This window comes from Neophocaena asiaeorientalis, unplaced genomic scaffold (genome assembly GCF_003031525.2).
Source record: "Neophocaena asiaeorientalis asiaeorientalis breed wild unplaced genomic scaffold, Neophocaena_asiaeorientalis_V1.1 scaffold134, whole genome shotgun sequence".
Classification (NCBI taxonomy): domain Eukaryota; kingdom Metazoa; phylum Chordata; class Mammalia; order Artiodactyla; family Phocoenidae; genus Neophocaena; species Neophocaena asiaeorientalis.
This window is the reverse complement of record NW_020185339.1, coordinates 28,485,146-28,495,764: the sequence shown is the minus strand read 5'-3', so window position 1 is coordinate 28,495,764 and position 10,619 is coordinate 28,485,146. Positions and strand designations below refer to the sequence as shown.

The 10,619-nt window shown below is 56.5% G+C and overlaps 1 protein-coding gene across 1 annotated transcript in view; it reads right to left on the bottom strand.

Annotated features, from left to right (window-relative positions):
• Window positions 1-10,619, bottom strand: part of FAIM2 (Fas apoptotic inhibitory molecule 2) — a 29,871-nt gene that overhangs the window by 14,868 nt on the left and 4,384 nt on the right. Inside the window, exons 3-9 of the mRNA XM_024737027.1 lie at window positions 8,690-8,793; window positions 8,208-8,272; window positions 7,711-7,764; window positions 1,577-1,627; window positions 1,204-1,243; window positions 676-713; window positions 43-130 (exon numbers count right to left, since the gene is read on the bottom strand). Of these exons, the coding sequence (XP_024592795.1) occupies window positions 43-130; window positions 676-713; window positions 1,204-1,243; window positions 1,577-1,627; window positions 7,711-7,764; window positions 8,208-8,272; window positions 8,690-8,793 (440 nt within the window). The remainder of the gene's footprint in view (window positions 1-42; window positions 131-675; window positions 714-1,203; window positions 1,244-1,576; window positions 1,628-7,710; window positions 7,765-8,207; window positions 8,273-8,689; window positions 8,794-10,619) is intronic.

Below are 10,619 nucleotides of genomic sequence, written 5' to 3'. Positions count from 1 at the left end.
CCCCCCACCAACCTTCCCCAGCCCGAAGGCCCCAGGGCTGACCTTGGTCTGGAAGCTAAACACGGTGACCGAGAGGCAGACGAGGGCCGTGATGCCCAGGCACAGCAGCACGGATGTGGTGTTGTAGTAGCTGCAGGACGGGCAGGCCAGGGCGTCGGCTTCAGGGCAGGGCTTCTGGTCTCCCCTTGCCCTCCTCCCAGGTCCTCCCCTTCTGCCAGGACCTGATCCCACGACCTCTGGCTCCCAGCCTCTCCCCTTTCCCAGGATCCCCCTTCTCTCTGCCTCCTCATCCTTTCTACTGGGGCCCACCCTCCCCAACATGCTCACACTCAAAATCCTGTTAGAAGGATCTCGAAGAGGTGGGAATGGGGGTGGGGAGGGGTTGTGCTGGTGCCTGGAGGTGGCTTATAGGGAGCTGTGTGATCATGAACCTGGGGTCTTTTCAGCTGCAGCTTGAGAGGTGTCACCTTGCTCTCCTCCGTCTCCCACCCCCACCCACCAGCCTGGCCAGGTCCTGGAGGCCGAGTGCGGGAGAAGCGCGCTCTAAGCCCACGTCTCCTGCCTGCCTGAATGCCCACCGCCCCCCCGGCCCCGTCAAAACGCTCCCCGGAAGGACTGTGCTTGGGGCAGCTCCCCTCGGGGTGTGGCCAGCCCCCTTCCGCCTGGCCCCTTTACCTGGACAACATCCCAGTGAGGTAGGCCATGGACAGGGTCTGAAAGGAGAAGCAGGATGAGGGAATGCTGGGGGCCCAGACACCTTCAAGGGCCAGCCTGGGTCTCCACCCCTTGTGTGTACCCCTCAACTCTGAGTCTGCTTTGCTCACACACACATTTACCTCCAGGATTTCTCCCGGTGAAGGAGGTCCCAGCTGTCCCTTTCTTTTTTCTGCAGCCCTGCTCGTCCCCCTTTCAAAGATTCACACCCTCCCCCCACCCCCAGCTCTTGTTATCCATAGCTCTAGGAGTTCCCATACAAACCTCTTAAAAACAAAATCACAACGGAAAGTGGGAGTGGATGGAGTGGGGAGAGAAAGGCTATTTGGAAAGAGAGGGTGGGGTGTCTTTGCAGAAGAAGTGGGGCGAAAATACCCCTGCCACCCCCAGTGACCTCACATGAGCTACCTCCAACTCCTAGCCCTCGAAGCTCACCCTTCAACTCTCCTCCCCCCATCCCCACTCAGTATCTGTCCCCACATCACTTACAAAGATGGTCAGGAGGATCAGGTTCCAGGGGAAATGCCTCCTGTAAGGCAAGCCACCGAGTTCAGAGGAGAGAGGGGGCGTGCCTGCAGCACAGGCTGGGTCATGCTGTAGGAGGGCTCTCCGACAAACTCATCCCCACTCCTCGGAGCTTCTTCCTTCAGCCACATCCCCATGTGCCCCCATCTGTGCCTTCACCCTCCCCCCCGCCCCGAGGTGCCAAGTAAAGGAGGGAGGGGCAGGCCTGCTTGATGGAGCCCAGAGAAGGATGGGGCCGTCTTAGGGGTGCACTGGCGGCAAGCAGGACTGGGGCCAGGACTTCCAAGGTCCTGCTCACGTTCCCACAGCCATGCTGCTCCTCAAGCCGTCATCATACCTTGGTCCAGAACAGCAGGCCAGGGTCAGGTAGGTCGCGAAGAAGACGGCGCTGTGAGAGACAGACGGATGCGAGAGCTGGCCGCCCCTGAAGGCCCTCCACCCAGGCCCCTGCTCGTCCCACTCTCTGCCACCCCTGCCCACAGGGCACCAAGCAGGCTGCCACGGGCCAGGGGCAGGGGTTGGTTAAGCTCACGATCATCTCAGAACCTTGCAATGGGCAGGGTGATGGTGTAATTCCAAAAGAAAGGAAGGGGAGTAAGATTAGCCTGCTTCTAGAAATACTGAATCTTGGGTGCCATGTGGTAGCTGACCCCCCAGTGCAAAGTGGTTCCCCCCAGACAATATCTTATTACTTATATATATTTTGAAAAGCTCATATACAGTGTTCTCTATATGCCAGGCAGAGGGCTACATGCTTTATGAGGATTAGCAAATATAACCCTCATATCTTCCCTAGGAAGCACGTTCTTCACTTTATAACTGAGGCACGGTGAGGCCAGGTGAGCTGTCCAAGGTCATACAGCTACCACATGGCAGAGGCAGGGCTAGGACACAGGCATTCTCCTCCAGAGTCCTAGCTTATAACCACTACCCCATACTGCCTCCTTTAGGCCCTTCCCTGGCCCTGTCACTACCTACAATGATCTTGTCTGTCCTGCCAGCACCTGGCACAGCAAGAAGTACCTGTGGCATGAATTTCTGGATCAGGTGGCCGTATCCATTGGGAGACTGGCAGGAAGCTCAGGTGAAACCCAGAGACAGGGGTCGAGGATTAAGGATTTTCTGGAGAGCAGTGGAGGTGGAGGCCAGTCCAGGAGGTGGGACATGAGGGCTGAAGACCCAAGGCTGGGGCATGCTCATGTCTACCTAGATTGGTACCAACACCAATGCATGGTCTCCAGCTCTCAGTGTGCCCTCAACACATGGCACCTGTCATCCTTCCCCATCTCCCTCCTCGGTTCTCTCACCCATCCCCTACAGCAACAATGCCAACCATCCTCCTTCATCTGCAAACCTCCCAGGCTGCCTCACTCTCCCGCCTGGTCTGGCCTGATGTGTCCCAGAAAGATTCGAGATGAGGTGGGGGGCTCCACTGGCTCCCTGCCTGCCGCCTGCAAACATCGCGTCATGCATCTATGTGTCCTTCCTCCTGTCCCTCCTCCCATCCCAGGTGAATCCCCCCAAGCCTCTGGGTCCCACACCCTCAACCGCCCTGCCATCGACTGCTACATCTTCTCCCTCACAAACCTCCTCAGCTGTTCTCCATCTTTAACCAACACCTTTCCCGGCTCCAGCTACTGCCACTTTATCCACCCTCACAGCCAAGCTTCTTGAAAAAGTTGTCTCCACTCACGGCACCTTCTCCAACTCACAATTACTCCTCAATTTAACAAACCAGCCCCTGTCCCACTTAATGAGAGCTGGCTTTGCCACATCACTATGACTTTGTTGAGTCCCACTGACACTTGTCCATCCTTATCTGACCTGGACATGCTGACATCTGATCTCTCTCGTTGTTTCCCTGGTCCCACAATGACACAGCCTTGGGTCCCCTCCTACCTCCCTGGTCACGCCTTCTCCATCTCCTTCAGCACAGGGTCTCTGCCATCAGACCGTCTCCCTTCATGATCCTCTTGGGGGGCCTCACTCATTCCTAGGACTCCCTTTATCAGGCAGATGCTCATGACTCACACACCATATTTCTGATCTAGAATTTCCTTCTCAACCTCAGACCTGAATAACCAACTGCCTACTGGGCAACCACGGCTGTTAGGCAGCAGGTTAGAGCTGAACCTGCCCTCTTCCTTGCTCCTCCTCCGGCATCCCCTATTGCAGAGGATGTCATGCAGCCTCCGAGTCACCCAACCAGCGACCTCGGTCAGCCTTGACTCTCACCCTGCCACGCCCAGCTAATCACTTGGACCTGCTGATCCTCTACCCAGGCAGTTCTCAAATCTGTCCCATTCTCTCCATCCCCACGACCACCCTTTTAGGTCGGGTCATCTCTGTTTATCTGGTCCTTCTGCCTCCAGTCCTGCCTTCCACTCTCCAAGCTATAGGTAGATCCTATCATGTGACTCTCCTGTTTAAAATTCCAAAGACCTGGTGATGCCCTGCCTGATCCGCCCCCCGGCCTACCTCTCCAGCCCATCCGGCACCGCACTCCGCCCCTCCATCTACCCTCATTGCCCTCTGCACCCTCACAGTGTGCCCACCGCTCTCTGCCCCCACTGGAAAGGACCGACTGGCGAGGATGCCTGGGGCTGAGGCTGGAGGGGTTTCCTCTGTGCACCACGGGCATAACTCAACCAAAGCCTGCACCCCACACCCCATGGGTCTGCTCATCTGATCCCCACCCAGATGTAACACCTGGAACAACCTATTGTCCAACCCAGGGCCTGGCACGGCTTAGGCAATCTTTAAATATTTCTGGGTGAAATGTGAAAGCACAGGGAATGTAGGGGTTGAGATGAGCCTATTGGATTTGGTAAATAGGAGCCCTCCATCTTCACCCTCTCCTATTCTTCAGTGGTTCTCAAATGATGCATCACTGCTGTCACAGTGATGGAGGGGTTCTCAGTGCCAGGGCCAGGGCTGCAGGCCATCCTGTTCCATGAGGAACAGTGGAGTCGTCCTGCCCCAGTTGTTAAGAAATACCCCAGCATCTGCTCTCTTTCGGTCTCCCTTGGGTCACCAGTCACTTCGACAATAATAATAATAATACCCTTGTCTATGTGTATCCTGGTTGTGGGGCCTGTCTCCCTGGCCAGACTGGAAGCTTCCTGAGGGCAGGGCCCAGCCTCCTTTTCTCTCTGGTCCAGAGCTCCTCAACCCTCAAGACGAGTGGTCGGGAGGAAGGGCAGAGGGACGGACGACCTGGAGCGTATGGGCCAGTTTGGGAGCCTGACCCTCATTTCACATCCCAGCTCTGCCACCACCATCGTGTGACCTTGAACAGCTACTTAACTGCAGAGCTCCAGCCTCCTGCTTTGTAAAACGGGAATGCTGGTACCAACTCACTGGGTTGTAGCGAGGACTGAATGAGAGCATGCAGTCCAGCCTTGAGCACAGAGCCTGGCACTGGGTAGGGACCTGAAGATGGGAGTTGTTATTATTATAACTAGAACCTGGCTAACTGACAGCTTCCTGGAGAGGCTCGGACCCACCTCCCCCAAGTCTGGTCTCACACTTTTCCTCCTCTGTCCGGTCCCCCCACCTCCACCCCACAGCCCTTACTCCTCCCCCGCACTGTAGGGAGGCCCGCAGTTCCCGCTGCCAAGGCTCAGAGGGAGCATCAGACAGTAAGGCGAGAGCCCACTGAGGAGATGATTGGGGCCTGGAGAAAGAGTGGGCGGGGGCAGGGGGTGGTGCTGGAAGGCTGCCATCCCAGGGAGCGAAGAATAAATCACAGAAGAAGTGAAAGACAGACTTGCTTGTCAGAGCCTGGGCCTCAGGGCCTGAGCTAGAGCCGTGGTCTGTTTACAGAATGTCAAGACCAAGGCAGAGGCTCAGGTGGAGGCCAGGGTCCAAACCCAGTGTCCTCCCCCAACTTATGAGGCTCCAGGACCAGTCCCAGGCTGTGGGGAAGCAGCAGAGCATGGAGGGGAAGTGCATGAGCTTCTCAATCAGAAAGACAGGGTTCAATCCTGGCTCTGCTGCTCAGGAAGCAACATCTTCTCTCTGAGCCTCAATTTTCTCATGTATAAAATGGGGATAATAAGGCTTCCCTGGTGGCGCAGTGGTTGAGAATCTGCCTGCTAATGCAAGGGATACGGGTTCGAGTCCTGGTCTGGGAGGATCCCACATGCCGCGGAGCAACTAGGCCCGTGAGCCACAACTACTGAGCCTGCGTGTCTGGAGCCTGTGCTCTGGAACAAGAGAGGCCGCGATAGTGAGAGGCCCGCGCACTGGGATGAAGAGTGGCCCCCGCTTGCCACAACTAGAGAAAGCCCTCGCACAGAAACGAAGACCCAACACAGCAAAAATAAAATAAATAAATTAATAAACTCCTACCCCCAACATCTTCTTTAAAAAAAAAAAAGGGGGGATAATAACTGTATCTGTCTCGTAGGGCTGTTGTTAAGGATCAAATGAAGAATATCTGCAAATCACATGGCACAGTGCTACATACATAGAAAAAGACCTGTTTTATTCTTACTGCTATTAAGGGCTTGGTATTTGGAGGATGTGAGACCCACTAGGTCTCACACCCAGAGGCAGACTCAGGACTGGATAGTGATATGGGGAGGGGGCACGATGGGGCAGAGCAACAGGCTGGCTTTCTAGAGAACAGGGCAGCATCTTGGTGGTGAATTCCCAAGCACCTTTAAGGCTTTGCGACGCTCCATGGAAAGCACACGGTCCATGCCCACTTCCGACTTCTCTCCACACCCACCCACCCCTGAGTCTGGGACAGCATCTGTTTTCTGCCTGGAGATGCTGAGGAGGAAGGACCGTTCACCATTCAGAGGTCAAATTCTCACACCATTCTCAGTGGGGTGGACTCTGCCCTCAATTCTAGAGCCTGCTTATTCTTGGACTGTCCCCCTGCCACCATCTGCTTAGGGCACAGAGTCCCAAAGACCCTCCCGCAGGAGGCCTGACGAGGGGCCTGGGGACCGCATTCCCGAGGTGGCAGGGCGCAGAGGCTGCCAGGCGATGCTGATGTGCCGGGAGCCATGCCGACCCGCCACGGGGGCTGGCTGGGGTGGCAGTCCCTGGGACCTCATCAGTTTTAGCCTGCAGTGCCCCCGTCCCCCCAAATGCCCGCCTCCCTGCCTGGTCTGCAGACAGGCCCTCTGTCCTGTGCCCTAAGAAGGGCTCTGGGTGTGAATGTCTCCTCCCCTGGGATCCCCAACTTGGCTGAGCTTCTCCTCCACTCCTCCAGGGAGCCCCAGAGGCCAGGATGTCTCCTTCCTGTCAGGCTTTGGCTGGCTTTTGTTAACTTGAGGCCCACTCTGGGACTGTTCTGGGCTCGGGTGGTCCAGGAGGCTCTGGGCTGAGCCTACGTTCCCACCAGACCCCCATCCAGGAAAAAGCCTGGGACAGCTGTAGTGTGCAAGCTCCTTGGGTGGACATTCAGAGCCTCCACCCCGGAAGGCCTCGCTTCTCTCTGGGATGTCCCGATTCCCCTCACAGAGCCTTGCAGTGCTCCGCCAGCCTGGTCCCTAATTTACCCAATGTACCACGTGCACTCCCACTCCCAAGCTTCTGCTTAAGTTATCCCAGTCCCCAGGCCCCCTGGCTCATCCTTTGAGGCGCACCCGCTGACATGGACTGAGGGCTCCCCCTCCTCTGAATGCTGCTCTTTCACAGGCTGCCTTGTATGCCCACCACCTTCCCCGGCAGAGCCCTCGTCTCCACCAGCTCCAGTTCTGGCCTGGGCTCACAGTGGGTGCTGAAGGAGACTTTGCTGACAGTAGCTCTGCTTTGAACAGGGTGGTCCGGCCTGGAAGTATCCAGAATGACTCCTTAATTGCCCGCATAGGAGGGTCAGAATAACCTCTCAAGTTACCCGCCATGCTCCTTAAAGAGTAGAGTATATAAGCAGAAGCCAACTGCTTGAGGGGAAGGGAGTCTGCTAAATAGAGGGATTAAGAGTACAAGCCTCAACCTGAATCTTGGGTTTGAATCCCAGCTCTACCACTGCCTACCTGTGTGACCTTGGGCAAATTACTCAACCTCTCTGAGACTTAGTTTTCTGAGGAGTGAATGCAACACTGCATATCAAGCACGTAGAACAATGCCCAGCCCTTATTAGGCATTTATAAGTGGTATCTCTTATGATTAATAATTCACAAGCATTAATAACAACTATGTTAATACTGAGTAGCAACATTATCATTAGTGTGGGCCGAGGTGTCCCAGCCCCCCTTCTCCTCCAGGCCAAGGTCTGGGTCTCCCTAGCCATGACCCCAGTTCCACCCTTCCCTCCTTGCGCAGGCACCAGAACCAACGCCCATCTCCTCCCCTCCCCCTCAGCTCTACACACCCCAGAAGGCCCCTTCTGGCCATGCCCTTATGAGGCAGTTCCTATGGGATGGGGAGAGGTCATGGGCTGGGATTCTGTCAGCGGAGATTTCCCACCTTGGCTGTGGAGGGTGTTCTGGGAAGGGGCCTGGGTATACTTACTAGGATGCCCAGTACCAGCCTGGGTTTGCCTGGACATAGTCCTTAACGGGGTCACTGCAGAGAAGGGAGGGAGAGAGAATCAGAATTTACCCTCTGTCTCCATTTCTACTTCTCCATCTGCACCTGCCCCTTTTCAGAGGACTCCTAGAGGAAGAAAGGAGAGACCACACCCCTGGTGGGGGAAGGAGCTCCAGCCACAGTCTCCCAGTCTCAGGCTGAGACTTGGATGCGCCCAGGTGTAGGGCTGCTGCATCTGAGAGGAACGACTGCTTCACAGACACCTGCAGGCCCAGAAAGCACGGGGCCACCCCCTGCTGGACAGAGGACCCCTCCCTGTGCACGGTCTAAGGTTCTTCCCAGCATGAGGTGGGCCGCTGCCCTGTACCGTCATCTTCAGGCAGACGGTTCTAAGAACGGTCTGACTCTGGACCCTCCTCCCCAGGCCGAGACCTGGCGCCACCACCCGTGGAACGTGCTGGTCCACACAGCCAACTCACCAGAAGGTAAAGAGAGCCACGACACCCAAGGTCACCAGCAGCTGGATCAGCAGAATGGTATAGACCTGAGGGTGGGAGGGGGTTCCGCTCAGCTTGGGGGGCCCTGTTGGGGGCCAGAGAGGCTCAGGTCCCCAGCAAGGCTTAGGGAGACCCCAACTTCCTGGTGACTCCATCTACCCTCCAGACCCGCATCCTGGGCCTTCCACCCTCCTTCTTAGGGGGCATCGGAATGAATCCAGGACAAGGCGAAAGGACGGCAAAGATGCTCCAGAGCCCACACCCATGGCATCTGGAGAGAAGAGACCACGTGTTCAGCCGCAGCAGGGGGCAGTGGGCACCCCAACTTCCCAGTAGGTGCCGTCAGTTGGCATCACAAGGATGGGGAGAGGGATGGCCTCTGGGCAGGAGACTGGGCCAGCGGCTTCTCGAGAGGCTCCCCCCACCCAGCTTCCCAGTCTGGGAGAGTTGGGGTAGGCAGTTACCTTTCTGATGAAGACTCTGCGAACGTTCTGGTCGTCCCAACTGAAGGTGGTGAAGAGCTCATGGTCTCCAGTGGGGAAGCCACTCTCATAGCTAGAGCTGCTGCCTGGATGGGCAGGGGGAGGGCCGTGAGCGCTCCCACACAAATAAACACCACCCCCAACGGCTCAGAGCTACCTTTTGTCAGACTGGCTTTCTGGACCAGGCAACGCCCTTCTCTCCAGCCCCATTCTCAAACCTCCTCCTGCCCCACCCCATCCCATCCCACAGAGATCCCAGATCTCTCCCAGGTTGCCCCTCACCTTTCCTGTTCTGAGTGTGAGAAGGAACAGTCATCCCCCCTTCCCACCCCAAGTGGGGGCTCCCTGGGGCCCAAGCTCTGCCATACAAATGTGGCCCTTCCCTCTTGTGCCCCCCCCCATCCCCCTTCCTGGACATTCTGGCTCCCTTGTGGCTGAGAATCAGAGAAGGACAGCCACTCCCCCAGGTCTACCTCACACATCCGAGTCAAAGGTCCTACCCCGGCTTCCTCTGAGGTCCCGGGGGTGGGAACTGGGGACTCGTAGGTGGGGTGGACCTGCTGGTGCTCCAGCTGGGAACCAGAGCTGGGGGAGGCTGGAGGAGAAACAGAGCCAGGACAAGGGCAAGAAGTGGCATGTGGGTGTGGGTGAAGTTTGGGGGCCTGGTCCCAGAACTCAGGCTTTTGGAAGAGCATGGGCTCTGTAAGCAAACACGTGGATCCCTCCCCAAGACTGACTAGCTGTGTGGCCTTAAGCAAGTCACCAGCCTTCTTTGTCTCTTCCGTGATATGGGTTGGTGATACCCACCTCACGGGGATGAAACGGATAAAAGTGAAAGCTCTGTGCCTGATGCTGACGACACCACCCTCTCTCTTTCACCCCTCGTCTGGGTCATTCCTAAGGCCTCAAATGTGTCCACTCTGCTCTCCACCATCCCTGCAAGTTCTCCATGACCTTCCCCTCCACAGCAAGAGCCTGTCTTGGCCTTTCAAATCTGACCTCGGCACTGTCCCGCTGTAAATTCTTTGATGGCTCCTCACTGCCTTTTACTCAAGTTCAAGTTCCTTAACAAAGCCTCCTCCGCCTCCCACGAGTCCTCCAGCCCCACTGCATACTACTCCCTTCTACTTTTCTCCAGCCTGACTATATTTTTTTCAGCAATGTGCTCTCTTGCCTCTGGGCCCCTGCACATTCTTTCTTTCAGCCTTGGACACTCATTTTCCTACCTCTTCACCAAGCTAATACATGCCATCCTTCAGGACTCCCCTCATGGATACCCCTTCCTCCAGGAAGTCTTCCCTGACTGTCAGGCGGGTTAGCTGAACTGCCAAGGCCTCCATCACTGCCTTTTGCCATGTGGTAATCATCCATTTACTTGTCTACACTGTCAGCTCTGTGAGGGAAGGGCTTGCAAATCAATGTATCCCCAGAAATTAGCTCAGTGCCAGACACGGTGCCTGGTGCACGCTTAGTAAATGTTTGTCACGTGCTGACTGAAATGAGCTGCCTTCCTCTGCCCTGACAGTTCGTTGGAAAACATTCCTTAAGGCAGCCAGTCCTGGCAACCAGGATACGGGAAATGAGGAAGGGGGAGGGAGGTGGACCCACTGCCAACCTGGGGCTTGGAGACCCTAAAGCTCTTATCCTTCACTCCTTCATGTTCTGTCCACGTCCCCCACCAAAGCCCAAACGGCCAGGCCACAGAGGGGGAGAAAAGGAGAGAAAAAGCAGTCTTGTGGGTGTCAGCGGCAGGAGGAAGGGCTCCCATGAACACCAGACCTTCAAAGGTCCTCCACTGGATCACGGTAGGGTGGGTCTGCTTGGGTCTGGGCTGAGGGGCTTTGTGGTGGGAGGTGTGGACCATGGTGGCCGCTCCTCCTGAGTAGAGACTGTCTGAGGCATTGTCACCAGG